At 38.6% G+C, this 27,624-nt stretch overlaps 1 protein-coding gene across 6 annotated transcripts in view; it reads left to right on the top strand.

Annotated features, from left to right (window-relative positions):
• The window catches only part of slc4a2b (solute carrier family 4 member 2b), a 50,306-nt gene that overhangs the window by 13,183 nt on the left and 9,499 nt on the right, over positions 1-27,624 (top strand). For 3 of the 6 annotated variants that reach the window (XM_062441882.1, XM_062441883.1, XM_062441886.1), the window contains 14 exons: positions 8,980-9,151; positions 9,279-9,505; positions 15,385-15,509; positions 16,657-16,877; positions 20,594-20,730; positions 22,585-22,765; positions 22,859-22,994; positions 24,127-24,328; positions 24,436-24,544; positions 24,633-24,817; positions 24,955-25,171; positions 25,264-25,470; positions 26,283-26,431; positions 27,176-27,370. In XM_062441882.1, coding sequence (XP_062297866.1) covers positions 8,980-9,151; positions 9,279-9,505; positions 15,385-15,509; positions 16,657-16,877; positions 20,594-20,730; positions 22,585-22,765; positions 22,859-22,994; positions 24,127-24,328; positions 24,436-24,544; positions 24,633-24,817; positions 24,955-25,171; positions 25,264-25,470; positions 26,283-26,431; positions 27,176-27,370 — 2,463 coding nt within the window. Of the gene's footprint in view, positions 1-8,979; positions 9,152-9,278; positions 9,506-15,384; positions 15,510-16,656; positions 16,878-20,593; positions 20,731-21,897; positions 21,973-22,584; positions 22,766-22,858; positions 22,995-24,126; positions 24,329-24,435; positions 24,545-24,632; positions 24,818-24,954; positions 25,172-25,263; positions 25,471-26,282; positions 26,432-27,175; positions 27,371-27,624 lie in introns of all 6 variants that reach the window. The other 3 variants (XM_062441887.1, XM_062441885.1, XM_062441884.1) reach the window with 3 other exon arrangements.

Below are 27,624 nucleotides of genomic sequence, written 5' to 3'. Positions count from 1 at the left end.
GTTACTTAATCCTGGCCAAGAAATGTCAAATTGGAAAGCAATAGTTCAACTTTTATGGGAATATTGCTTTGCTATGCTTCACTTTCTTGCTGAGAGTTTAATTTATGTATTTATTTAGCCTTTATTTAACCAGGTTAGCCCCATAATTAGCCAAATATAAACATACTTATATAAAACACTTGCATACAGACAGTCTTGACTCCTGAGTTTTCACCAGATCTTTAAATTCAGTCAAAGGTTTCGAGGTTTTGATGAGAAGATAAATTTCAGATTGAAGATTGTTCCAAGCATCAGGTGCCGAAAATCTAAAAGAAACATGAGAGGTTTGATACCACACGTGCACACTGCAGGAGACAATTAGCATTAGCTTAGCATAAAGACTGGAAACAAGGGGAAACGTGTAGCCTGGCTGATTAGTGAGCTTTATATTTGCTTGTGTGCAGATGTTTGACTTTATACTAAGCTAAACCTAAACCTAAACTTTCCATCTCCTGTCCGCATATTTCTTGTCAACAAAGCAAATAAGAGTTGAACTATTCCTCGTGTCTCGTTGACTCACTTAGTCAACATGTGTGTGAGTCACTGGCTGTCCAACCTAATTGATGATTTGATTGTCTTCCTATTAATCCTGTTAATCATCTCCTTTCACCTTGGATTTATCTTTCAACGCCTTCAGGAAGTGTCCGTCTCCAGGTTGAGATCTGCTCTCATCCATTCTTGTGAACTAGTTTTTATTTATGTATTTACTTATTATGTTAAAATAAGGAAATAAAAAATTAAAAGGCTGTGGATTATAAAAAAAATTAGAAATGACAACAAAACAACAAAACAATAACCATTCAATGTTTGAAAGGGTGAAGGATGAAGTAAAGAACTTTTCTAATCTTACCCTTTTTTCCCCTTATTTATTTATTTTTTTATTAAACTCTAAAAGTCACTTCCAAGCCAAACATACAAAACAATACGAGTGAATAATGAAACAATAACAAAACGTTATCAAAAGTGTTTTTCTTTAACTTTGTTGTCATACAATGATATTTAATATTGGTCCTTATTAATTGTTTTATAACCCTTAAACAGTCAACGTGTAGCAGAAGATACATACATATATATATATATATTTTTTAAATACTTTAATAGGGGCGACGTTTCCTGGTGGAGACACAACTCATAAAATCCAGAATATACAAAATATTAAAAAAAAAAAAGTTGTGGATAAGTTAACTTAGGTGCAAATGAGATAACTTAATAACATAAAAGTAAATAAAATCCTGCCTGTTTCGGGGTTAAACATGAATATTCCTCTTAGGTTGGATACAGTCTGATTGTGTATCTGAATAGTTTTGAACTCCGGAGGTGAGACATAGTGAAACGGCATCAGTGACTCACACTGAGACAGTCAGACAGTGAGACAGTCAGGAAGTGAGCCATCCATCACACCTCACATTTCAGGATTAGTAACAACCTGTTCACACCATCTAATCCATATCAGGTTTTATTACTTTTCTAACCTCCATATACTTTCTGTGACGTGCGTCTGGCAGCTGCTGTAAAACCCCTCTTACCCAACAGACACTTGTTTATCAGTCGGGGGCATCTTCAGCTCGGATAAAAGTGAGGAGCGAAAGCATTGATCTGTCCGTAGCTACTGGAAACTGTGTCTGCACAATCGTTGAGCTTTTTACGATATTAATTTAGTTATTTAAATATATGTTTTTTTTTAGGGGGCTTAGAAAATAGTTTGAGTTCCAGAGCTGAGATATAATGCTAGTAATGTTGTAATGTATGTATGCATTGTTTCCACGTTAATTATATAGACTGTGGCGGCCCACCATAGTCTGATTTGTGCCACCACAGTTTCATAGTGAGCCAAACATGTCTGTACTAAAGCACACAATTGTTTAGAATACAATTATTTTTAATGTTTTATAGATGTAACCTCTTAATTTGGCTCTCAGACTGCACCAGAATGATGCATTTGACTTAAAAATGTGACTCCCCGAGAGGCTCAAAATGAGATCCAACCACCATAGTCTCTCATAATTCTTTGGGAAACACTGATGTGTTGTAGTAATGTATGTTAATAATGTTAGAATATAATAGAATAAAGCTTTATTTTCCTCCAAGGTGGAAATTCCTCTTTGGCTAAAACATAAAAGATCCCATTACACATTAAAACCAGTTCATATCTGCAGCTTAGATCTTATCAGGCATGTAATTAATACTGTTAACACTGCGCTGACTTACAGAGAAATACAAAACTATCATAATAAACCTTTTAAAATATAAACTCTACAAGCACGAAGCGAGCCGCCTAACCTGTTAGCGACAATGCTAACAGAAAAATGAACCAGCAAAGACACCCGAGTGACCTTTTGTCACTATATTGGATCAGTTAGTTCTGTTAAATCCTTTTTATTTCTCATTTTAGACAATTAGATAACATATTTCCACAGTTGACTGAGTGATGAAGTTATGAAAAGTGGCGTAACTTTAGTTGTGTGTCGCCACTTCCTGTGTCCATCATTTATAATTAGTGTTCCATATAGGATCAAGCTAATTTTGACGACAAGGTGCAGCTCCTGAATGGAGGTTTAGGGTTTTTTTCTCCCTCTGTGATTAACCAACCATAGAAAACTTGGACTGACACTCTTCTCAATGGCTCGTAGGTTATTACAGAGCAGACTTGCATGTATAAAGATAAAAGTCAGATCTCCAATACAAATATAATCAAAGGATATCTCCGGACAGGAAGTGGAAATTAAGACCTGGAGAGTCGTTTTTTAGTCTCCGATTGATTTTGAAATGAGGAAACCTTCAGCATATTGTGCATATTCGTGTCTCCTCGCCGACTGACATTGAGATATGTAGGAATGCGGTGACTCAGCAGCCACATGGCATGACATGATCACGACAGTATCCACAGCCTCTTTCTCCCCCTTTCCCCCTCTAAGTGCTGACTGTGCAGGATTTGAGCCTACCTCACGACACAGATAATCTCCTCTACAGCCTCCACAAATTGTCGAGTGTCCACTTCATCGTGCACCACAGGCTGCTGCACATGCACGCAACCTCCTGACAGCTTATTGCCTCACTGGATTGCCTCGTCTTTTATTTTACAAGCTGTCGTTTTATTTGAAGTCCGTTATGGGAGATAATGCTCTTATTGTCTGGTGTCAGTCATGTGTTAATTATTTTTTTTAGCCATGTTAGCAGCAGCGTGGCTCCGGGGAAGGTAGTCGGAGTTAGTTTGTTTGATCTATAAAATGTAAGAAAATGGTGAAAATTGTTCATCATTGCTCTGAAATGTCTTTTTAACTTAAAGATATTCAGTTTATTATCATAGAAGCTAGAAAATATTCACATTTAAGAAGCTGGAACCAGATAAATTGGACATTTTCTTCCCTAGATAAAAAACCTCAGCTGTACTTTGTTTAGCATGCATGTGTAGTCTTGCTTTTACTCTTTATTTAGCTCAAATTTCAATAGATGTAAGCTAAAGACAACAGACTTATACTTACTTTAGCCAACATATATATATATATTTATATCCAATACTACTGTAGATCTTAACCCGTCCTGTTGTCCTCGGGTCAATTCTGACCTGGGAAGAACAGGCGCTAACTCAAAAATGAGGTATTCTGTCATTTAAATGAGGCCTTTTGTCCATAATTTCCAAAACATATGTGTAAAACATGTGGTAATAAGTAGGAATGAAGTTGACTAAAAGGGTCCAACAAAGAATTGGATGATAATTTATATCTTATGCTTTATAAAAAGTCCAACTGAACCATGTACATTGTTACCCAGGAAGACAAAAGGAGGGTAAAGGGTTAAATTTTAAAATGCATGGTGGTAAATGAGTTCTTTCACCATTTGCATCCATTATATAAGTGCAATGGTTAAGCTTCCTGGCCTTCTAATTCCCATTTAGTGAACAGTTAGTGTTAGTTATTTGGTGTATTAAATGTTCATCACGGCCAAAACTTAAAGATATTCAGTTTATTATCATAGAAACTAGAAAATATTCACATTTAAGAACCTGGAACCAAATAATTTGGACTTGTTTTCCCCCTAAATAATAAACCTCAGCTGCACTTTTTTTCAAAGTACTAATGAGCTAAGATGGTGAACATCCTCCTGGCATTTCCTTTTACTCTTATTAAGCATCATTCTTAATAGATTTAAGCAAAAGGGAACAAGACTTCTGCTCACGTCAGCCAACATATTTATGCATATATCCAATACTACTGTAGATCTTAAGGGTTAAAATTTAAAAATGCATGATGGTAAATTGGTTATTACACCATTTGCATCCATTAGATAAGTGCAATGATTGAGCTTCCTGTCCTGCTAATTCCCATTTAGTGAACATACATTCATAGAATAATGGAAGAATGCACTGATTGGAAGTTACCGGCATGCATTTCAGCTTTCATATTGACTTTCTCTGACATGAACGTGATGGAATATTTTATAAAAAACTTCCATACACACGTGTTTTATTTGGTTGATGACTTATTGGTCAAATATTCAACCACAAATATGTTGACTCAGTGATTTGTCATGTAGAAATCTGCTCACTAGTGGTCAAACTTACACAACTTATTCAACATTTCTGTAAATATTAACCCCTCAAACATGCATCTTTTATAAAAGTGCAATATCTTAAGTTGTTATGCGTTGACATTGTCCTTCAAGGTTCATTGACTTAAAGCACCTCGGTCAACATTAAGGCTTCATACGTTTCAATGTTAGAATATGGAAATGAATGTCAATGTTAGGGTTTTTTGTCCCCGGCTGTTCAAACACGGCTTGTCCTTTCAGTCCCGCATTTGTCCTCAAAGCGAGAACGAGAGTCTTGTTTATTCTGCTCCGGCACAATGGGCCAGACCGGTGAAGGTGGCAGGTTGGTCCGATAGTGCTCAGATTAGGGTATCACGAGGTTTTGATAAGCACAAAAAGGGGGGTGAGAGACGACGGATATCTCCTGCCCTGCAGTTCTTAATAGAAGTGTAGAAGGTCCAGAGCTCCAGTTGTTGTCATGGTTGAAGGCTCTGACGTTTCCTGCCTTGTGATCTGAGCTCACGTTGCCATGAGCGAGGTAAGTCCTCACCGAAGCCAGAAAATCTCAGTCTCAGTTTGCTTGTCTTGTCAGTTTTTTTTTTTGTGTGTGTGTGTGTGTGTGTTTTCTCGGCTCCCCCGTCGGTTTGTTTTCGCACATGGTCTCGGTTGTGGAAAATTCTCTCACCTCTTTGAGAATCCTTCACACATCTCTCCCACCTCTGGGGATCCACTGTGAAACCGTGATATGAATGAGGGCTCTGTGAAAATAAACTCACGATGAGAATACGTAAAATATGTCTGTCATCTTATTCAATTTTGAGTTTTAGTGAAGTGAAGTGCGATCAATAAGAGATACATTTCTCCATTTAGGATGAAAGACTCTGCTGTTTAAGTTGAAGTGTTATTGATGCTTTTTATATGCTGAATTGTCTTTGGCGGATTTGTTTTTTGAGGTGAACATAGTGTCTATTTTTTGAGTCTTTTGTTGATCTGTTAGGGGGGAGAAGAAGAAAAAAAAGGCTATATGAGGAATTGAACCTTGGGTCAATATTTAATGTGTACCTGCCTCTTTTTTTAACTCTCCAGCTTCAGCTTCAGCTCAGTTTAGAGCTTTCCACTGTCACCTGCGTGTGGCATGTAAGAGCAGGTCAGAGTAAACTTTGCACGCTTATGTGGATCGTGAGAATCAGCAGAAAGCAGAAAACCCTTTCACACGTTCTTTGGACATGCCTTTACTTATTAACATTCGTCAAGCTCCGAGTATCGTGATTTGAGGATGAACTCTCGAGTTTCCCGTTTGCATTTTCTCGTCCTGATGGATTTGATGAGCTTAATGTTTCCCTGTAAGTTCTCAGTTGAAGCTAAAGGAAAATGTGTGTGTGTGTGATTCTGCATGTGACGTGATCTTTTAAGAGTGCGGAAAGGATTGATTCGATTTAATATCATACTATTACAAGTCGAATCAAGTCAAATTTATTTGTTAAGCACATTTAAAAGTTACAGCAGTTGACCAAAGTGACCAAAGAACAAAGCGTAAAAGCAACATAGCAAAAAATATAAAGACTAGTGTAGTAGATAAAAGCCAAAGAACATGCCGAACATGCAGAGGCAACTCATTCCTGCTACAGTTTGTTGCACTTTTTGGAAATAATTGTGCAGTGGCGAAATAAATAATCAGATGCATAAGTAAAATTAGCACTAACACAATGTAAAAAGTACTTATAGTGCAGAAAAATGTCATTATTTGACTGTATAAGTAGCATTTTACTGTTGTAGCTGTAAACCTGTCATAATAACTACTTTTATTGGACGATATATTGTCTCAGAAATAATCACGATAAACGATATTATTGTCATTTAAAGATCATTTTATACCGCTGATATAATGATAATATAATAGCATAATAATGTAAAGGGGGGGATTGGAGAGTGGGTGCTTCATTATGTCTGCCATTATGGTTGAGGACAGAGTTATTTACCTTTTAACTCTTCTGCAGTCTCCACTCAGGACGAGCACAGTGAGGAATGGAGGACACTACTCACTTAGCCAATGTGACATGAATAGCCTCTTAGCTGCTAATGTGATGTGTGGCAATACTGAGGTCAAAGGTCATGCCCATGCATCATACGATAAGTCCATATATAGACATGATGATGCTGATAATTACGATATTGTACGATAGGTTGATAATTATTGAGACGGGCCTGTGTAGCTACTTTATATACACTTCAGGTGATTTGGTGCAGGGGTCAGAGAGTCATGAGATCATTAATTGAGTAGGAAAATGAAAAAATCTGTATTTATCTTTTTGTAGTCTTTGGAAATATTAGATTTGACCTCTTCTCCTCTCCACAGACCTCCTTTTTTACTTAAATGACGTCTATCTGAGAAGTTGGTGAGATGAGGGGAAATGTCTCTTTTGGTTGGAAATGCTGACTGAATTGGCGTCATTACCAACCAACCCTGTTTTAACGTATTACGGCTACATTTTATGAACCCATCCTTGTGTTTATTTATGCAAAACTTGCAACTATTGAGGTCAGAGTGCAGTGAAAGCTACAATACTTCCCTCTGAAATGTAGTCGAGTTGAAGTATAGAATAAAATATAATGGAAAATACATTAAAAATTGCACTTAGGTACAGTAACTTCAGTGAATGCACTTTTTTTTGTGCATAAACTGAAAAAAAAACAACCAGTGAGACGCTAATCTGAGCACGTATGTGTATGATCACATGCTCTCTGTTACTCCCTGCAGCACTGGAGAAAACTTAATATGTAATTGACATGTCGGTCCTCCTGAGAACTATTTACGGGAGCATCAGATGACTCGTGGCCCCCCGAGCTCTACCGCTGGGAAGGGGTCCGCCCCAGGATCTCATCTGCTCAGTAGTCATGGCAACATTCAATCTGCCTCGAGGTGGCTACAGCGCAGGTCCTGTTTAAATCTTATCACAACATCCCACCGGCAGAGCAGGGGCGCAGCAGGGTCCGGCATCCTGCAGCGAGAAAACAGATCCGTTATCACCCACATGACTCCCTGTCACACACCGCAGCATGGAAAAAGAGTAGCTGGGTCCAAAAGCACGTGGTCATTGTTTCCAATTTTTTAAGGCTTATTTTTGAAGAACACATGCATGAGAAAAAGAGTCGGTCATATGATGATGTCCTCCTGACTGGATGGTTTCACAGCAGCAGAACTCCCTCTAGTGTTGGTTTAAGTTAAAGACAAACACTTCTTTGGTCTTTCATGTGTGGAGATGAAAGTGTTCAGTTATGAATAAATACAGGCTTAATATATAACAACACAAACTGTTAAATAGTCTAATATTTCTCCAGAATACTACTTGCTTCTTTTCATAATTGCATCATTTATCGGACGTAATATTTAACTTCAGCAATGTTCTTTTTCTTTTATCTCTGTAATGACTTTGATAATAATTTAATAAAGCCTCTTATCACAGATAGCAGATAGCCACATATGAGACTGTTTCTGTTATCTTAATGAGCAGAGAGTTAATCACATGACCTCAACACCAAAATTAAATTTAAATAGACTTTGTAAGAAGAACATTTTGACCAAAAAACTGCTCAAATAAGATAAAAATGGTTAATAAACTGTGTTATCGTGGAAAAAAACCCTGAAAAACCATCATTTGATTACAGTTTTCTAATGTATTTGTCTACATTTATACATTTAATTTATGTCCTAAGGCTTATTTATTCATTACTGGACCTCTTGGATCTCCAGTTTTTGGATCAACTTGCTGATTTTCATTGTTTTATTTTAATGTTTCCGTGTTTGTTCATTTGTTGTCACAATTGGACGTAATACTTGATTTCAGCATTTTTAAAAATGTAATATTCCTTTTTCCAAAGTCTTTTATTTTCTCTCTCATGACTTTAATAATAATTTAATATTTAATTAATTTAATAAAGACTCTTATCACAACTAGCAAATAGCCACTTGTGAGACTGTTTCTGTTATCTTAATGAGCAGAGAGTCGATCACATGACCTCCTCAACACAGAAATGGTGTTGAAATGAAATGAAAATAGTAAAAAGAACATTTTGACAAAACTGATAGAAAAATATAAATAAACGGTGTTAATGTCTTTTATAATGTATTTGTCTACATTTATACATTTCATTTATGTCCTAATGCTTATTTATTCAATACAGGACATCTCAGATCTCCATTTTTCTGACCAACTTGCTGATTTTCACTGTTTTTCAAGTCAATTCAACTCAATACTGTATTTAAGACACAACTTATAGGGAGTCCATATCTTAATAAAATACAAAAAAATATAAAAGAGAGAGAATAAATGTATAAACAAACAATATCTAAGATCACAGTCCTTTTATTTGAATGTTTTCTGTGTATTTATTTGTCCATTTATGTGTTTGCAGCCCGAGGCTTCAGCTGCCTCGTCACTACAAGGGACTCCACGCCCGAAGGAGGAAGAGGACGATGGGGACCTGAACAAAGCTTTGGGCGTCCAGCGCTTCCAGCAGATCCTCAGCCCCTCCGCAGCCGTTCCCGACGAGCAGCACCACAACTACCATGAGGAGGACATCGAGTGTAAGCACACAGAGGCTTTATTGTTGTTGCATGCTTTTCAACTCTGAGTAACTTCTCGTACATCTGTCAAATGTTAAAAAACAAGCCTCTTAACATAACATGTGTGCTGTGTTTTTTGGGGTTGCAGATCACCGTCACTCCTCTCACCACATCCACCGACCTCTGTCCAAACTGCCCCCCGAGGGACGGAGGAAGAGGAGCGGCAAGAAGAGGAGGAAGGACAAGGATTCCAAAAGCAGCCACGCTCCCAGCAGCGGCCCCATAGAGGAGGGAGAGGACGAAGAGGACGAGGAGGAGGAGGGGGGGACGGAGACCTCTGGTCCGTCTGAGTCCGAGAAAGTCAAAGATGTGGAGGTAAATGTTTGGACTTTAAAAGTGAATTTATAGAGTAGGTGAGGGAGAAAAGCACTGATATCTGTACTGGTTTCAGTGGAAAGTAGAAATATTCAAATAGTGATTAAGAGATGTTTTTTTTGGCTTTTATTGCCGTGTTTATACAAAAAAAACACATTTTCAGCAATGATACTTCACACTTATCAGGATGTTATGACAAGTACATGTAAGGGAGGAAGCAAAGTATTTCATAGTTGCCCAATAAATATACAGAATTATCCTTAAATGATGAAACCAAGCAGCTAATCTGCTAAATAATTCCAAGAAATGATGCTGTGACTTAATGATACTGATCTCCGAATTACCTCAAGTACCTTTTTAAATAGTTTTCAATATAAAATGACAACATACAGAAAGAAAATATACTTTAAACATTAACACGAACACATAAGATAACATAGACTTTATCTATCTATTAACTGAATAAACATGTTGTTTTCCATTGATACCAACAGCATTTTTACTATAAACTAGTAGGTGACTTACTGGTACCATATGTCTGAAAAACAATAAAAAATGTGAAACACTGATTTTTTTTAAAGCCTAAACTGACAGGCTCTATGAAATTTTATATAGTAGTGTAACTTAAAATGTAAAAATATAATAGTTTGACACATTGATAATGCCTTTAAAGACAAATTAAGGAAAGATAAAATTGGTCCAAACTCACTCTTGATGCCATCCAGGTCTTTTTTAGTCTAATTTATTTTGCACAGGTTAAAATATACAAAAGAAAAGACGGATAATATAGAGTGCAGGGAGAGGCAGGAAACCTTGATTGGCTTATTTAAAGCCTCCATCTAAAAAAATGTTAAAATTTCACAATATTACAGAAAATAATATGACTTCATAAACGTAAGAATAAACCAAATAAGTATATATATATAAATGTGAGTGCCTATATGTGCATGTGTCTATAAGAGGGACATTGTGGCCTCAGCATCTCTACACGATGCATGAAAGCTATGAGTGAAACTAATAAAATACATTGAGAAAAACGGTTATAAAACAGCAGTTAAATGTTCCTGTAAAGATATTGTATAACTTTTTTTTAAAGGGTTAACAGTTTTTTTTTTTTTTTTATCAGGTGGGGAAAAAACCTCACCTCACTTTAACCTCTGCAAGTATTTTCCCCTTTTGCAGCTAATGACTTCAAAGTTCAAGGGTTATTATCTTTATTGTTCTGCTAGAGCGAGAAAAATGGTGCGAAAATCAGTTAATGTACATGTGAAAGTAAAACAGCTAGAGGGCTACGTGCTGTTAACCCTCCTGTTGTCCTCGAGTCAAAGAAGGAAGGGAGGAAGAAGGAAGGAAATGAGGGAGGAAGGTAGGAAGGGAGGAAAGGAGGGAGGAAGAAGGAAGGAAAGGAGGAAGAGGGAAGGAAAGGAGGGAGGAAGGAAGGGAAGAAGGAAAGGAAGGAAGGGCGGACGGAGGAAAGAAGGAAGGGAGGAGGGAAAAGAGGAATGGAGGAAGGAAGGAAAGAAGGACAGAGGAAAGAAGGAAGAGAGGAAGGAAGGAACGAAGGAAGGACGGAAGGAAGGAGGGAAGGAAAGAAGGAGGGAGGGAGGAAGGAAGGACAGAAGGAAGGAAGGAAGAAAAAGGGGATGAGGAAGGAAAGAAGGAAGGGAGGAAAGAGAGAAGGAGGGAGGGAGGAAGGACAGAAGGAAGGAAGGAAGAAAAAGGGGATGAGGAAGGAAAGAAGGAAGTGAGGAAAGAGAGAAGGAGGGAGGGAGGAAGGACAGACGGGAGGAAGGAAGGAACAGTCAAAACAGACGGGGTCAATTTGACCCGGGAGGACGATACAAAGGTTAAACGTAAGACAGATGCAAAAGCTTAAACTCACTCTGGAGTTGATGGTCTTATCTTTACCTAACCCATTACCCCAACCCATTACCCCAACCCTAACCCTAAGTACCTGCCTGTTATAAATGTCTGAGAGTTTGACCCGTTTCCTCTCAGAAATGATTCAATTCAATGTCTTTACTGTCATTGCACAGCAGCACGATGACATTATGTGTCCCCAGTGGCTGATAACACAGGGGTCAATGACATATAAGGATTTACAACAACTCAATTTTAGAATAATAAAAACAAGCATATCTAATGCAGTAGTTCAAACATTCAGAATGTTGTGTACCTGAAGATTCATATTATACATTTGAAAGTGATTTTAGTGGGTTTTTCAAGATTAATTGGCACTGGCCTTTAAAAAGAGTCATGTGGTGCGACCATGATTCATCTTGAAATAAATTAATTAACTTAACACGCTTCACATCTTTTTTTACAAGTTTTCAGTAATATAAAGTGTTTGGAAACAAAGTATTTGAATTTTTTTTAAATGATGATCTTTTATTTAAATAAGATATTTCAAGATGAATCATGGTCGCACCACATGACTTTTTTTTCAGGCCAGTGCCAATTAATCTTGAAAAACCCACTAAAATCACTTTCAAATGTATAATATGAATTTTCAGGTACACAACATTCTGAATGTTTGAACTACTGCATTAGATATGCTTGTTTTTATTATTCTAAAATTGAGTTGTTGAAAATCCTTATACGTCATTGACCCATAAATGTCTGAGAGTTTGACTTGTTTCCTCTCAGAAATGATTCAATTCAATGTCTTTACTGTCACTGCACAGCAGCACGATGACGTTATGTGTCCCCAGTGGCTGATAACACATAAAAAACAGCAATAAACAATAAACATAAAGCAACAGGCAATGAGACATATAAAATACACTATGGATAAAAAAAAAGAAAATATATAAAATGGCAGTAATAAATATAGGAATAAGAGCTAGAAGTTACCGTCTTAATTGCACATGCCGGCACATTATTGCACAAGTTGATCAGTTCATAATTTATTTTTATTTTTTATTTTATTTTTTTTATAGTTTTTAATCCTTGATGATATTTGTGACCCTACAGATTTTGTATAAGTCCGCAAGTGCTGTTAACTGAGCACTGATGATGTTTTGTGCTGACTTTAAGTTCAAGTTCATTTATTTGTCATTCCAATCATATCTATATAATACATATAGTGGCACAAAACTGCGTTCCTCAGGACCAGAGTGCAAAATAAATAGAATAAATAACATAAAAACAATTAAAAAGACAATAAAGCAGCAGCATTTAAAAGACACCCGTGCTATACTAAAATAAAGTGCCTGATAAAAGCATAATAATATTTATCGTCATTATAATTGATTTATGACTTTATGGCAACTTCGACGAGACTTCCAAGTCTGTTCTTATCGGATATAATTAGATATTAACAGGTATTTATATTCCTTTAGATTTGAAATCAGTAGCATGTAACAATGGTACGTAATAACTTTTTACTTGGGTCAATGATGTGATGCAACCCAGTGATGCAATTGGTGTAATCAGTTTTTATCCATAAAAGTCTGATTATATATATATACAGGAAAATAAATGTAATGCAACACTGTGGTTTGTAACACATTTTACATAATTTGTCAAAACTCAATATTGACACAAATGCTTTAAAATTGAAATGTAGAAATATTTTCAGGAGCATTCAGTCTTACTTTTGGTAAACAATGGTGGCCCAGGAGGACAACAGAAGGGGTAATAATATCTTAACTATGTACCGAAACTAAACAAATAATAAGGAGTGATTTTGTATTTGATCTCTATGTTCTCCATAAATGAAAGAAAAAGGTCCTTGTGGGGGATGAATTGTAGAAATACTGAAGAATACAGGTGGTATAAATGAGAAATACAAGTCAGAAATGCACTGGGTCACATTATTATATCCTCCTGGGACCCAAGGAGAAAAGTGTCGTCCAATTTAAGTTTTTTAATGATTTCCTACTTATTTAGGACTAAAAAAGACATCTTACAATTTAGACTTTTTAATTTTAAGTTTTACTTTTTACAGCACGTCTACTGTAGCGGACAACAGGACCATCTTAGTATGAAAAGACGGCAAAATTTAGAAGATATAAAATGAGTCAGATTATGGCTGTGTAATGATATTAATCCAAGACTACATTCAATTTAATTAAAAACATAATTATTTATCATTCTGGATTGTGTCACTAGCTAGTCGGTTGCCAGGAATAAAGTATATTTTCTATTAAAACTGAATGAATTGCTAAACCTCCGAAAACGTTGTTGTCAATTTATAGGGAAAATGAATGAATTGGGCTCCAGTTTGCATGGTTTTAGGGTCATTTTGGTACCAAGGAAGCCCAGGTAGCACAGGTGTGAATCTAATATCATGGAAAATCACCAATAAATGAAAGGTATTAACATCAAATGTCATTAAACCTCATAATCAAACATCACATAAATCATTTTAGATTAAATTCAGTCATGCATATATAGAAGAGATGATTAACACACTTAAACTATTCCTCATTTTTTAGCCGATGCCTGTTGTCCTCCCAGGATTAAATGTACTTATTTATACTTAAAAGTTTCTTTATGACAGATATGCATGTTCATTTTTATTTCTATTGATTTATATAAGCTCCTTGCAGCAGCACTTTGTCCTGCTTTATGTGCTGTATTGTCATTTTTTTTATTATATCATTACCTAACACCTCATTGGCCAGCACTGCAGTAAAAAACAAAGCTGCAGCTCTTTGCTCAGACTGTGAATCTTCATGTGTTTTTAATGTGTTTTTTTTTATTATAACATCCCGTTAAAATCCCATCACATGTCTGATGCGGTTGGAAAAGCGTGTGACTACTATCTGCTGCTATCTGAGGTGATTTGCATTAAGATGCGGGTGAATAAGCGCTCAGGAATGTGCTGCTGGACAAGTGGCCATTGTCCGCGCTCCACTGGATACCCAACACGCTCACTTCGCTGTTGTAGTAGCATTACCATATTTTTTTCCCCCTCTATGAATATTTCAGTATCTATCGTCTTAATCATTCATCAGCAGGGGTTTCATGTTTGACTCTTTATTATCAAACCTGACAAAAACAACAGCAGCAGGTATTGAAAGCTGCAGATATATAGGATATATGTGAGATTAATTGATTATTTTGAGCTGTTTTTGTATGTTTTTATTTTATTTTTACTTTGTATTTGTTGTGATTTAAATATATTTTACTAAAGAAAAGGAGAAAAAGACACACTGTCCACTGTTCTTATGTCCAGATCCATGTTTCTATCAGCTTTTTCTATTGTTAAAGACAGTTAAAGCCTAATTTTTCTCTATTTTTCTGTCATTAAACAACGTCTTTCTTGCTTTAATCATGCCTTTAAGCCACTAATAGATCCCTTCATAATGCACTTACAATGTAAGTGATGGGGGAGTAAATCCACAGTCCTCTTTTATGTGCAAAAAATGTATTTAAAAGTTTATCTGAAGCTAATTTAAAGCTTCAGCTGTCCAAATGAGTCAAATCAAGTTGATATATTTCATAAATTTTAGTCTTTTTGGTGCCAAAGTCTCTTTCTTGTTGCTATACTTCTACTGCAACTGGACAGAAAAACACTGTTCAAGGAAGCACAAAGAGGGTTTTTTGTTCTTTCTTTTTCTTTTTTAAAATAAAATGACTATAACGATGGCAGATATCCACTTTATGACTCACTCAAGAAGACTGAAGCCTCATTTTATCTCCAGACAAATGTTTAAATGTATTTCTTTGCTCAAAACAAGGACTTCTACATAGAAAGCGCATTTAAAGGGGATCTTTTAATGGTCAGTATGAGCAGGAAGAATGATTACAGCAAGATAAACATGTTTGAATGACTTTTTTTTAATGTGCATAAATCTGTTATACTGATCTGATATCTGAAGTTTACTGGCTGTTCTCACAATAAGCTCTGACGCTCTGTTTTCTCTCCACAGTTCTTCGTTTCTGATGAAGACCAAGTGGCCAAACGGGGGAAAGACAGCCCGCGATTAGCCCGTGATCTTGACATCGTACCCCAGTCTGGTGTGGTAACAGAATCTGAAGATGCATCTTCTACAGAGTGAGTCAAACCTTTAAAAAAACTTATTTTTTTCATAATCTGAGACCAAAAAAGGACAGCTGCTATGTGTATAATCATGCTTTTTACCTGCTGTGATGATTGCATAATGCTTGTTTTTCTCGTCATGTTGCTTAAAACCCCCGCTCTGTGATTGGACCAAGAGCCTCTCATGCACCCGCCTCATTGGCCGGTGAGAGACACACACTGTACGTTACCATGTCTCAGGCATCCAGTGGGCCTGCTGGGCATGATCTGATGCACCCACAGTAATCCTCTCCCCATATATCACCTGTCGCTATAGACGACACACACACACACACACAAAAACACACCTCAGCAGCTCCCCCCCCCTAAAAAAAAAAGGCTCCACCTGTGACATTTACTTTTCCCCACTTCATGAGTTTTTTAATCCGGGCAGGGATAAAGCAGCAAGTACGCACTTTGCTGGTTTTTGAAAATCTGCTGCAAAAAACATCCGAATAAAAACAGGCTGAGAGGTTGAGAAAGTAGTTTTTGTTGAAGCAGCGTTGAAATTATTGTGGAGTAATTTTTCTTTTAAACGACGGTGAGTTCATAGTGTTTATATTATAAGATATTTAGAGGATTTGTCTTCATGTTTGTTGACTTTTGACTGTTTTTTATGTGCATTTACATTTTAAATGAAGTGTTTTTTAGCTGAGAGATGTCAGTGTGTTACAGTAGGAGTAAAAGATTCACCTCTGAATCAGTGCTAAACTAAAGAGCATATATACAATTTCTGTGTTATTTTAATTATTCTGTATTGTGAATGTAAAGGAATGAAGAAAAACGTTGATTCAGAGGAAGAAAAGTTGATTTATAGTCATCTTTTTGTCTGTGTAGTCTCCAATCTTTCAACTTTCAGCCTGTAAAAAAAGAAAAATAACCTGTTGCATGTCAATATCTGTGCTACAACTTCCTCTTCTTTTTTAAATTCTTTTATTTAATTTATATATTGAAGATTTATTTGGCAAGGACAGAACACATCAATCAGGGTGCAGTCCCTGTGCAGGTCAACAACTCATTAAAGCACGATAAAAAAGAAGAGAAAAGAAAGAATATTAAAATAAACATCACATTTTAAACTCTATTTTTCCTCTTCTCTCTCTCTTGTCCATCTTTTATCCAGTAGGCCGGCTTCATCCCCAACGTCCTCCGCCTCTCCCCCGTCGGCGCCACCTGAACACATACCTCTGGCCCGGGTTTCCTCCGCCGGCCGCAGCTACGACCTCCAAGAGCGCCGCCGCACGGGCAACATGACGGGCGCCGAGCAGGCCAAGTACCAGCGCATCCCCACCGATGAGATCGAGGCGGAGACCCTCGCCTCCGCCGACCTGGACGGCATCAAGAGTGAGTTTGGATGAACTTTTTCTTTCCTTAATGTATCTTTTTAGGCATTATCAGGGTCTTTAGGCTTAATTTTTCACATTTTTACTGTTAAAAATACACAAATTAGAGTAGAAATAGAGTTAAATATTATAAAAGAGCAGTAATATAGAATAAAATGGACCCAGAATCACACACTATAAATCTGCTCTTCTCCATTTTTAAAACAAAACTTTGCAGAAAAAGCCTTTAACACACTTTTAATGACAAATGGGGCAAGAAGGCTACAGGTAGAAGTAGATTTTTATACTTTTAAATGTTCTGTTTTTGTGTCTCTGTGAGGTAATAACAGAGAAAAGGTGGCCTCTATAAGAAATTAACCCCTAAAGCTGTAGTGTAGCTGTGTGTTTTTGCTTCTTTAGGAAGACTAATGACGTTGAAAGTGTGACGAAATAAATGTCTCAACACGGGTTTCCTGCAAATATATATCATCAGGTTTTATAGCTTACTGTTTGAACATGAGCTGCTTTAAAAATGTTCAAAACTTTCCTTAAACTTTACGTGCTCATCGTGAAGAAGGAACGTCTTTTTGTTATATTCTTACATTTCTTTATTTAATGATCGTTTTCATGCAAAAAACAACAAATTAACACTATGAACCATTATATTTAGAACACAAACAGTGCAAATTGGAGACAAAAACGTTTATTTATGCATGTTTCATACAGGAAATGCAGCTTAAAGTGCTTTAAAAACAAACAAAAGGAAAAAAGAAATTACATAGACCAAGTCCTTCAACTTTAAAAGACCTAAAAAGAGCATAACGATGTTAAAAAGAAGAAAGAAAAAGAAACATTGATTTAAAATAAGATGAAAAAATGTAATATAGTAAAAATCATACATAGTAAAAGTAGCTGAGAAATAGAATAAAAGATAAAACATTTTAAAAGGTTCAGTAGTGCATCAGTGTAAATAGATGACTGTTAGAAGAGCGAGTTAATGGTTAAAGTGAAGAGGTACGTCTTTAGCTTTCTTGTAAAAAAAAAGGAAACAGGGAGAATAAAACTACAAGAAAAGGCTGGAAAGAAACTCAAAGACGTAGTTGGAGTGAGAGAGGAAGAATGTGTCATACTTTTATCCATCTTGTAACCTTTAATTCCTTCTCATGAATCTCTTTGATGATTTCGAGGGTAACCGGTTACACATTTGCTACTGTAGACAATATATTCAGAAGATATCCGCCTTTTCCTTTTTTATTTCTATCGGGTATTTTTCCAAAGATATTGAAATCTTTCACTTTATCACCACAATGTATCCAACATGTGTGGCTTCCTGCTTGTTTTCCCCCCATCTCCTCTTTGATAAGTAAAAAAAAAACTCCAATAAAGTCTTTGTTTTTCTTCCTGGTGCTCAGATCAAAGTCGGAGGGGGCCATCTCTAGTTTTTCCTATATTGCAGCCGGGGGCCCCTCGAAGCTCAGCGTGGGGGTTGTTTTCAGGGCTCGGGTGAATTACGTGAGGTAGCCAACCCCTCGGCAGAGAGCGGCAGCTTATCAGAGAGTGTGGCAGACAGGCTCACATTATTGAATTAGGCGTTCCCGCTGTCAGCTGAGGCCCCCGGACCTCGGGTAAAAATGTTATCATTAGTGGAATGAAACAAACATAGTAGAAGTTAAGCAGACGAAAAAGGCAGAATAAAGAAAGTGCAGGTTGTTTTTTTGGGGGGGGGTTTGATATTATGGGCTTAGTGACAAAGAGTCGAGCCCCCCCCCCCCCCCCCCCCCCCCCCCTCCTCCTTAAAGCAGGTTCATCACCAATTATCTTTTATCTGCTTCCCGCCACCGTAAATCATCCTGGGAAAGTGGCTCCTTCTCTGGCTGCTGCTCAACAACAGGAATTATTAGATCACCGTCCCTCCCCTTTTGTTCGACCCAAGCAATTAACTCCTCTGCTCTCGCTGATGTACTCTGATAGTTTCAGCCTTTCACTAGAGGGGGGGGGGCTGGTGGGGGGGTCATGCAGCGGTCAAGAAGTGGCAAAGTTTTTTTTTCTGATTTGTCAAGAAGAAAAAAAAGAAAAAAAACTTGCGGCACACCTCGGTTTAAGCGGTGAGCGTGAGGAGGAGTGTCACGTAGTCAAGACGGCCGTGCCAGCTCTAACACACAACGCCCCCACCTGCAAATCCTCCACTTGCGATGCCAATCAGGCCTTATTTTATACTCCGAAACTTCACTCACACACATCATCATGGAGCTGCTTTACAGTGGATCTGCTCAGTAGAAGGAGGGGAGGAACCCAGTTAAGCTAGAATGAACTAGGGGGGCAGATTTTGTTTTGTTTTTTGTTTGTTACATTTGAGATACAAGCTTTTTTAAAGGTAAGACGACTGACATTTGAAGGGATTTTTCTTATTTCTCTTCTTTTAAAATCGCTGTAACATTTGAAGTAGTAGTAAAGTTCACATTTTTCTAATTTTTTGGGGGCGTTGTTCACCAGTAGCACCATTGATTTTTAACCTCCTACCATCTGATAGGCTCATTCCTCCTCTCTCTATCAGTATCATGTTGTATTTCTACCATCCAGTGTCTATCTCCGCCTCCTTTTCAAAGCCTTTTTTCTTTTATTTCTACCAGGTATTTTCCAAAATACTTAAATCTTCCACCTTATCAGCATAGTGTATCCATCATGTGTGGCTTCTGGGTTATTTTCCTTAATAAATGAGCCTTTTTTATAACTTTATCCTCTCTAAATAACGGTAGATAATGAGTCAAAACGTTGATGAAGAACCTTAAAAACGTCACTATTTGTCACACAGGACATAAAAGCTTTTTTAAAGGTAAGACGAGCGGCATTCATGAAGGGATTTCTCTTATTTCTCTACTTTAAAATCGCTGTAACAGTTGAAGAGCAGCTCCATTGATTTTTAACCTGCTACCACCTGATCGTGTTGTATCTGTGCCATCCGGTGTGTCTCTCTCTCTCTCTCTCCACATCCTTTTCAATGCCTGGTGTGCTGCCAGCCTGGGTAACCCTACTCCTGCTGTGGGACGTCAGAAACAAAAAGCAAACTGACCCTTTGTTGACTTGGTGGGCTGAGATTTGAACTTGTGACTTGGGTAAAAGGTCAAGTCGTGTGCAAGGACTAAAAGACTAAAAATGCACCCATGTTGTTTGCTACTTGATTATCATTTACATTTCTGTATAAAATTGTGTCTTTTCTAAATGGTCAGTGACTAATAAGGGTTGGCAAGATGAGCAATTCAAATATATCTTTAAAAAATAGTTTTAAAAGCAGCATCAGGTTTGTTCAAATATATAAGTTTTTTTTTACCAAAAGTCAGACTGAATGCTCCTGAAAATGTCAAATGGTGTACCCACCAAATATTTTATCCACCTACAGTGTATTTAAGTGGACTTATACTAATAATTACTTAAAAGTTATAATGTAAGATCATGCCAAACTAGTTGATATGGTGTTTTATTGAGCATTTAGTGTTTTTAAGCAAGTTGAATTATTTGGTACAAAGTTTTTATGGTTACACCACTTAGACATTTTTACCATAATCCTTTAATATATTCTCTCAAAATGGATTAAAAGCAGAAATTTGATGCTGGGTCCACAAAAAAAGAATGTGTGCAAGTTATTCATACGTTTATTTTCACATTTTAACCCCTTTAAATTTGATTAAACCACATGGACACAAACAAACCGTAATCTCTTCTCCTCTGTCTCTCCACCAGGTCACCGTTTTGAAGATGTCCCCGGCGTACGCAGACACCTGGTCAGAAAGAGCACCAAAGGACAAGTGGTGCACATGGGCAAAGACCACAAAGAGCCCAGCACTCGCAACCGTAAGCAGGACCGCACCCCACATGAGGTGAGACCCCCCCCCCAGCTGCATCTGCTAGCTTTAAGGCGGGAAACGGATCAGATAATGCAGCCAATGTACAGACTGATGACGCTGTTTGCTTCAGAAATGACATTTTTAAGCCTCTTCTTAAAGGTAGAGTCAATAAACTAGAGCTGCATCTTACAGTTGTTTCTATTACATCATCACATTTTGACTATTATTTACATTAACTGGTTCATTTAGTTGTTTATTAAATGTCAGAATACACTGAGCTCAACTAAAAGTCTCCAAATATCATGTTTTTTTATGACCAATGCTCCAAAACCTGCAAATATTGGATTTCCAGTGATGTAAAACAGAGTCAATTTCATCAGTTTTTTGTCCTTTAGCTAATCTTTAGGTAAAGTAATATTAAAAAGCAAGGATTGGAACCTGACCATCACTTAAAAACTTGCAAAAAGTCACATTTTTAAGATGTTCATGATGCTGTTAAAGGTTTTTAATCTCAGGAGTGTTTATACAAACAACAGCCCTACATTTACAATACACTGAATGTCAAAAGCTTCACTTATATGATTAATAAACGTGTTATTTATGTAGCTAGAAAATGGCTTTAAATGTCTGTAAATTAAGCTACAAATTGAGGAAATTTCAGTGGTAAAAGGAAATCACTAGTACCGATGTTTAATCTCTATTTTCTGCTTCAAATGTTGCTTTAAATGTTTAAAATCTATAAAATCCTCGAAGCACATCCTGGGAAATGTTTTCCCGTCTTTCCCTCTTATCAAATTTTTAGCCCAGCCCTCTCTTCTGTATTTTGTGGATGGGACAACAGGGGCAAGGAGACAATTAAAAATGAATGAACGACTTCTTTCCTTTCACACACAGAAAGGAAAAAAGGGAGAGAGAGAGAGAGAGGGAGAGAAAGAAAGAGAGAAAGAGAGGTAACCAGACACTGGGAGCTTCTGAGAGAGAAAGAGAGAGAGAGGGAGAGAGAGAGGGAGAGCTATGTTTTATTAACACACACACACACACATTGTCATACACTGCTACGAGCCCCCCAGCAGCAGGTAAACAACAGGTCCCTGTCAGGTGTGTGTGTGTGTAAAAGTGAGGGTCTCTTGGTTTGTCCCTCCGTCGGGTTGTATCAGTGTTTTTTGAATCCTCCTCTCCTGCACCGTCTCGCTCCTCCAGCCGTTACCGGTGGTTCTGTACCGCTCTGCCTCACGGCCCGACGGATTCATGCTGGACATGGCTCGGTACAAGAAGGTGAGGCCAAGGAGGGCCAGCGTCAGGTTTGACCTGTGTGAGCGTGATTTCACAGGCATGCAGCAGGTGTATTGTGACACGAGGCTGTTTTTGAAGAGAGAGAGAGAGAGAGAGAGGGGAAGGGGAGTGTTTCCCCCTGCGTGTCATTTCACAGGCGGATTAATACTGACGAGCATGGCGTTGGATGCTTAAAGAGCTGAGAGATGCACACAGCAGTTAATAATCTCTCCTCTGGCTTTTTTTTTTGAGTTAATCTTGAAGATGTCAGCAGCAAAAACAAAACTTTAACATATTAGGATATTAATGTTAAAAAGGTTTGTCTTTTGTGTTTGAAGTGTTTTAAAATAACTCACCTTGAATCCTGGGAAGCATGGAGCCTGTTTTGTTTTTTTGTCTTTTTATTTATTTATTAATTATTCATGATGACATGCAAAATGCTCCACCACTAATCAAGAGTGTACCAGCTGACCAATGATCAAAGTGCTTGAATATTTGACACATGCTTAACTTGCATGTTGGTATTATCTCAGGGTATCTTCATACTTATCTCACCTGTTCTTCTACGTGTGTGTCTTTATGATGTGCCCCCCCCGCCCCCCTCCCCTCCGCCAGGTGTTTGTGGAGCTGAACGAGCTGACTATGGACAAGAATCAGGAAATGCAGTGGAAGGAGACGGCTCGATGGATCAAGTTTGAGGAGGACGTGGAGGAGGAGACGGACCGCTGGGGGAAACCTCACGTGGCTTCGCTGTCTTTCCGAAGTTTGCTGGAGCTCCGGAAAGCCATCTCACATGGTAAGAAAAAAGATTTTAAAAAAGGCAGTTTGAAAAGCTTAAAAAAGTAAATTATGTAGTTTATAGATGACTGAGCTCTGTGTGTGTGTGTAGGTGCGGTGCTGCTGGACCTGGACCAGAAGACCCTGCCTGGCATCGCCCACCAGGTGGTGGAGCAGATGATTATTTCTGACCAGATCAAAGCTGAGGATCGATCCAACGTCCTGAGGGCCCTGCTGCTTAAACACAGGTGACTGCACACTACAACAAACAAGCTGGCATGCTGCTGAAGTATGGGGCAAAGACCCCTCTCAGCTTTATGAGGCAATACCACAACACCACTATGACAGTTGGATGTGCTCGTTTAGGCTCGAGCAGGTTTTAGGTTTGGCTATAACTATTTCTTTGTCATTGTAACAGTGAGTTTGGAGGGAGAGTCTTGAGAGTTTAACCCTTACATACTATTCAGGGTCAAATTTGACCAATTTTTACGTTTTAGAGCTTTAAAAACAGCTTATACACATTTTCTTTTAGCCTGATTTTTCCTAATGTGACCCACAGTATACAAAAATAGAAATAAAATGCATTATTTTTTAAATTTTTTGTGCAACTGATACAGCTTTTTATATATGCAAATGTACAAATCTGAGCTCAAACATGTTGTTGTATTCATCATATTGTAAAATATGTTCTATAACCATAAAATAGTGATTGTGAATGTCTTCTTTTCCATAAGATTTATCAACCAGAAGGATTTACAACATTTATTAATGACTGACAGGGAGTTTATGGTGTAGAGACTAATTATGAGTCAGAATATGAACAGTATGTACAGTAAAGGGTTAAAATGCCAGCAATCTCAGTACCTGCCAATTAAGTTGTGGCATCATTATTATAAATCAACAACTCAGCTTTATATATAAATATTTCCCAATCTGAGGATTAGGACTAGTTAGGGATCCTGGGGTAAATCTCAGGGGTTACAAGATGATAAAAGACATTTCTGTTGCAAAATATCAGTTTTGTTTTTGACTCTATTTTGCGAAATATAGATAATTTCACCCCTTTGGGTCTTTAACATCCCTTGAAATGAAGCAATTGAATGAAGCACATGTCCATATTAAGGTTATTCCCTGTGATGGGGAGACCTAAGAAGATATTGCTTCTTTTTTTATGGGAGTCTTAACACTGTGCATGCTGACACAAGGGGTAAAACTTCACTTTTAAAACTACTTGTAGATTTGTTGAGGAGGTACAACGGCTCCTTTAAACTATCTCTCCTCTCGCCGCTGCTTCCTGCCGCTACCTAGGTGGCTTCATGCCTGGGCAATGCCTCTGTTCCTCCTCCTCAACCTCTCTCTGCCTCTCCCTGCTTCCCCTAGTCACCCAAGCGATGAGAAGGAGCACAGTAGCCCTTTCCCCAGAAACATCTCAGCAGCCAGCCTCGGTAGTCTGATATCCCACCACCACAATGCCAATCACACCCATCAGCCCGAGCCGTCTGTCACCGACCCCCTCATGGGCACCGTCCACGTCGCCGGGGAAACGGAAACGCGCATCGAAGTGGAGAAGAACGAGGTGCAGGTAAGTCGGGTTTTTTTTTCGAGGTAGAAGTTAATAGATTCTGTTTCGTGTGTATATATGTGCTGATTTTTCTTACCTGCTGTGTTGCTTTTCGGGTTTTTTTCTAGCAGAAGGAGCCGATCATGGTTCCCGGCATGCATCGATCCAAGTCGAAACATGAGCTGAAGCTGCTGGAGAAGATCCCAGAAAACGCTGAGGCCACTGTTGTCCTTGTGGGTGAGTTATCCCCCAACCAAAAAAAACACCTTTATTTTTACTGCATATTGTTTGTATATTGACTTGTGTCTACATTGACCTCTTCCAGGCAGCGTGGACTTCCTGGAGCAGCCCACCATGGCGTTTGTGCGGCTGCAGGAGGCGGTGGAGCTGGAGTCGGTCCTGGAGGTTCCCGTCCCCGTCAGGTTCCTGTTCGTTCTGCTCGGACCTCCAACAACCAGCATGGACTACCACCAGATAGGACGCTCCATCTCCACGCTCATGTCTGACAAGGTGAGCAAAGCTGTAGACATCTGAAAAGGATTAAAAAGATCAACTAATCAACCAGTTTAAATAGAGAATTGACCAGATCTACAACAGAGGCGTAGAAGAAGATTATATTTATTATTTTTATGGTTAACTCCTTGCAGCAATTCCACGAAGCAGCCTACCTGGCGGACGACAGGCAGGATCTGCTGAACGCCATCAACAGCTTCCTGGACTGCAGCATTGTGTTGCCGCCTTCAGAGATGGGCGGCGATGAGCTCCTGCGCTCCGTAGCTCGCTTCCAGAGGGAGATGCTGCGCAAGAGGGAGGAAGAGGAAGTCAAACTGATGGCTAAAGAACCCAAAAGCCTTGAAGAGAAAGGTAATCCTGCTTCCTCTTCAAGCTTTTAAAAGGAAGTTTAAACTCTTGTCAGATGACTTCTTGATCCTGATGTTCTTCCTCGTCTCCCACAGTGGCTCTACTCACACCTTCGAAGAAGTCAGATGACCCTTTGAAGCGCACCGGACGCCCCTTCGGCGGGTTGGTCCGAGACGTGAAGCGCCGTTACCCGCAGTACCTCAGCGACTTCAAGGATGCCATGAACAGTCAGTGCATGGCTGCCGTCATCTTTATCTACTTCGCTGCTCTCTCTCCAGCCATCACATTCGGAGGCCTGCTGGGTGAGTCTCACCAAATTCATAATGTTCAAATCTCTCTCTCTCTCTGTCTCTCTCTCTCTCTCTCTCTCTCTCTCTCTCTCTCTCTCTCTCTCTCTCTCTCTCTCTCTCTCGTGTTTTTTGTAATGATGGTTAAGTTTAGAAACTATGGGATGAACCTTTAAACCAGGAGGGTCAAACTCATTTTCATTCAAAGGGCACATACAGCCTGATTTGATCTCATGTGGGATCATTAAAAAGAGGGAAGGAAGGAAGGAAAGATGGAAGGAAGGAAGGAAAATAAGACAGGAAGGAAGGAAGGAAGGACAGATGGAAGAAAGGAAGGAAGGACAGATGGAAGGAAGGAAGGAAAGATGGAAGGAAGGAAGGACAGACGAACGGAAGAAAGGAAAATAGGAAGGAAGGAAGGAAGGAAGGAAAATAAGACAGGAAGGAAGGACGGAAGGAAGAAAGGAAGGATGGAAGAAAGGAAAAGAAGACAGGAAGGAAGGTCGTAAGGAAGGAAGGAAGGAAGGAAGGAAGGAAGGAAGGAAAAGAAGACAGGAAGGAAAAAGAGAAGGAAGGAAGGAAGGAAGGTCTTAAGGAAGGAAAAAGAGAAGGAAGGACGGAAGGATGGAAGAAAGGAAAATAAAACAGGAAAGAGAGATGGAACAAAGAGAGGAAGGAAGGAAGGAAAAGAAGACGGAAGGAAAGGAAAGTGGGCCGGATTGGACCCGTCTGCGGGCCGGTTCTGGCCCACGTGCCGCATGTTTGCCACCCGTGCTTTAAACTCTGCTGTGTTCAATATGGTGTTAACTTACTGTGTCTGTTGCTAGGTGAGAAGACTGAGGGTCTGATCGGTGTCTCGGAGCTGATCGTGTCGACGTCGGTGCAGGGTGTGATCTTCTGCCTGCTCGGAGCGCAGCCGTTACTGGTCGTCGGCTTCTCTGGACCCTTGCTGGTTTTTGAAGAAGCCTTTTATAGTGTAAGTAGATGTTCGGTTCATTTTGAGAGTCTCTGGATAATAAAAAAATCATTTAACCCTTAGATACTGTTTTTTTACATTTGAGAGCTTTAAAAACACCTTAAAACACAAAATAATGTGGATTAGATAATGATGTTCCTTTGGCCTACTGTAAGCTTTGTCTTAATGATAACAGCTTAAAAAGATTTGCGCTCATATTTCAGTTTTGGAAAGGCGGGAAAAACACACCAGTCTCCAACCAAACTCTTAAAATGCTCAATATCACTTTGCAGAAAAACACAAAAAACCCAAATTAAACGTGCTCGGATCTTGCCAAAGTCTTCTAAGTCTCTCCTGCAAATAACACTAAGCAAAGATCCATGTAGTGTTTATTTGAGCTGCTTTAAATGTAAGTTCTGATAGTCCCCTTTTATACTGAAGTGGCGAGTCAGACGTTTCCTAATGTGTTCCACAGTTTATAAAAATTGGAATAAAATGCATAGTTTTTTCCATTTTTGTGCAGCTGATACACATTTTTCGATATGCCAATTAACAAATCAGCCTTATTCTATCAAATGTTGTCCTGAAATATAAATTGTGTTTGTGTGTATGTCTTTTAATCAAACAGAAAGGATGAATCAAACCATTATTAATGACTGATGGGTGAATTTATGAATGTGAATTGATGTAGACATGAATTATGAGTCAGAGTATGAACAGTATTTAAAGGGTTAAATGACGTTTCTCTGTTCTGTGTCTTCGCAGTTCTGCAAATCGAACGAAATGGAGTACCTGACGGGCCGCGTCTGGATCGGGTTTTGGCTCATCGTCATCGTCATCATCACGGTGGCCTTCGAGGGCAGCTTCCTGGTCCGCTTCGTGTCCCGATTCACCCAGGAGATCTTCTCCTTCCTCATCTCCCTCATCTTCATCTGCGAGACCTTCGTCAAGCTCGTCAAGGTGCGGCTGAAACTTTTAAAATAACAACTCTCGATTGCAAAAAGTTTTTGTTGGCACTGCGGAGGGTTTACGTCTGTGACGCTAAACCGAACAGACTAATCTTTGGACAATAGTCAAACCTCGGGGTCGAAATGAGTATGTTTTTCTAACGAGTAAACCTGAAATCTGTTCTGATTGATTGGCCCTGAAAGTTTAATGGATTGAGAGTTAAACTATTATCCGGGCTTATGATTTTGTAAGTCCTGCTACAGTAT

Source organism: Scomber scombrus, chromosome 20 (genome assembly GCF_963691925.1).
Source record: "Scomber scombrus chromosome 20, fScoSco1.1, whole genome shotgun sequence".
NCBI lineage: Eukaryota > Metazoa > Chordata > Actinopteri > Scombriformes > Scombridae > Scomber > Scomber scombrus.
Note: the sequence above shows the minus strand (reverse complement) of the source record. Positions and strands in the feature narration are given on the sequence as shown.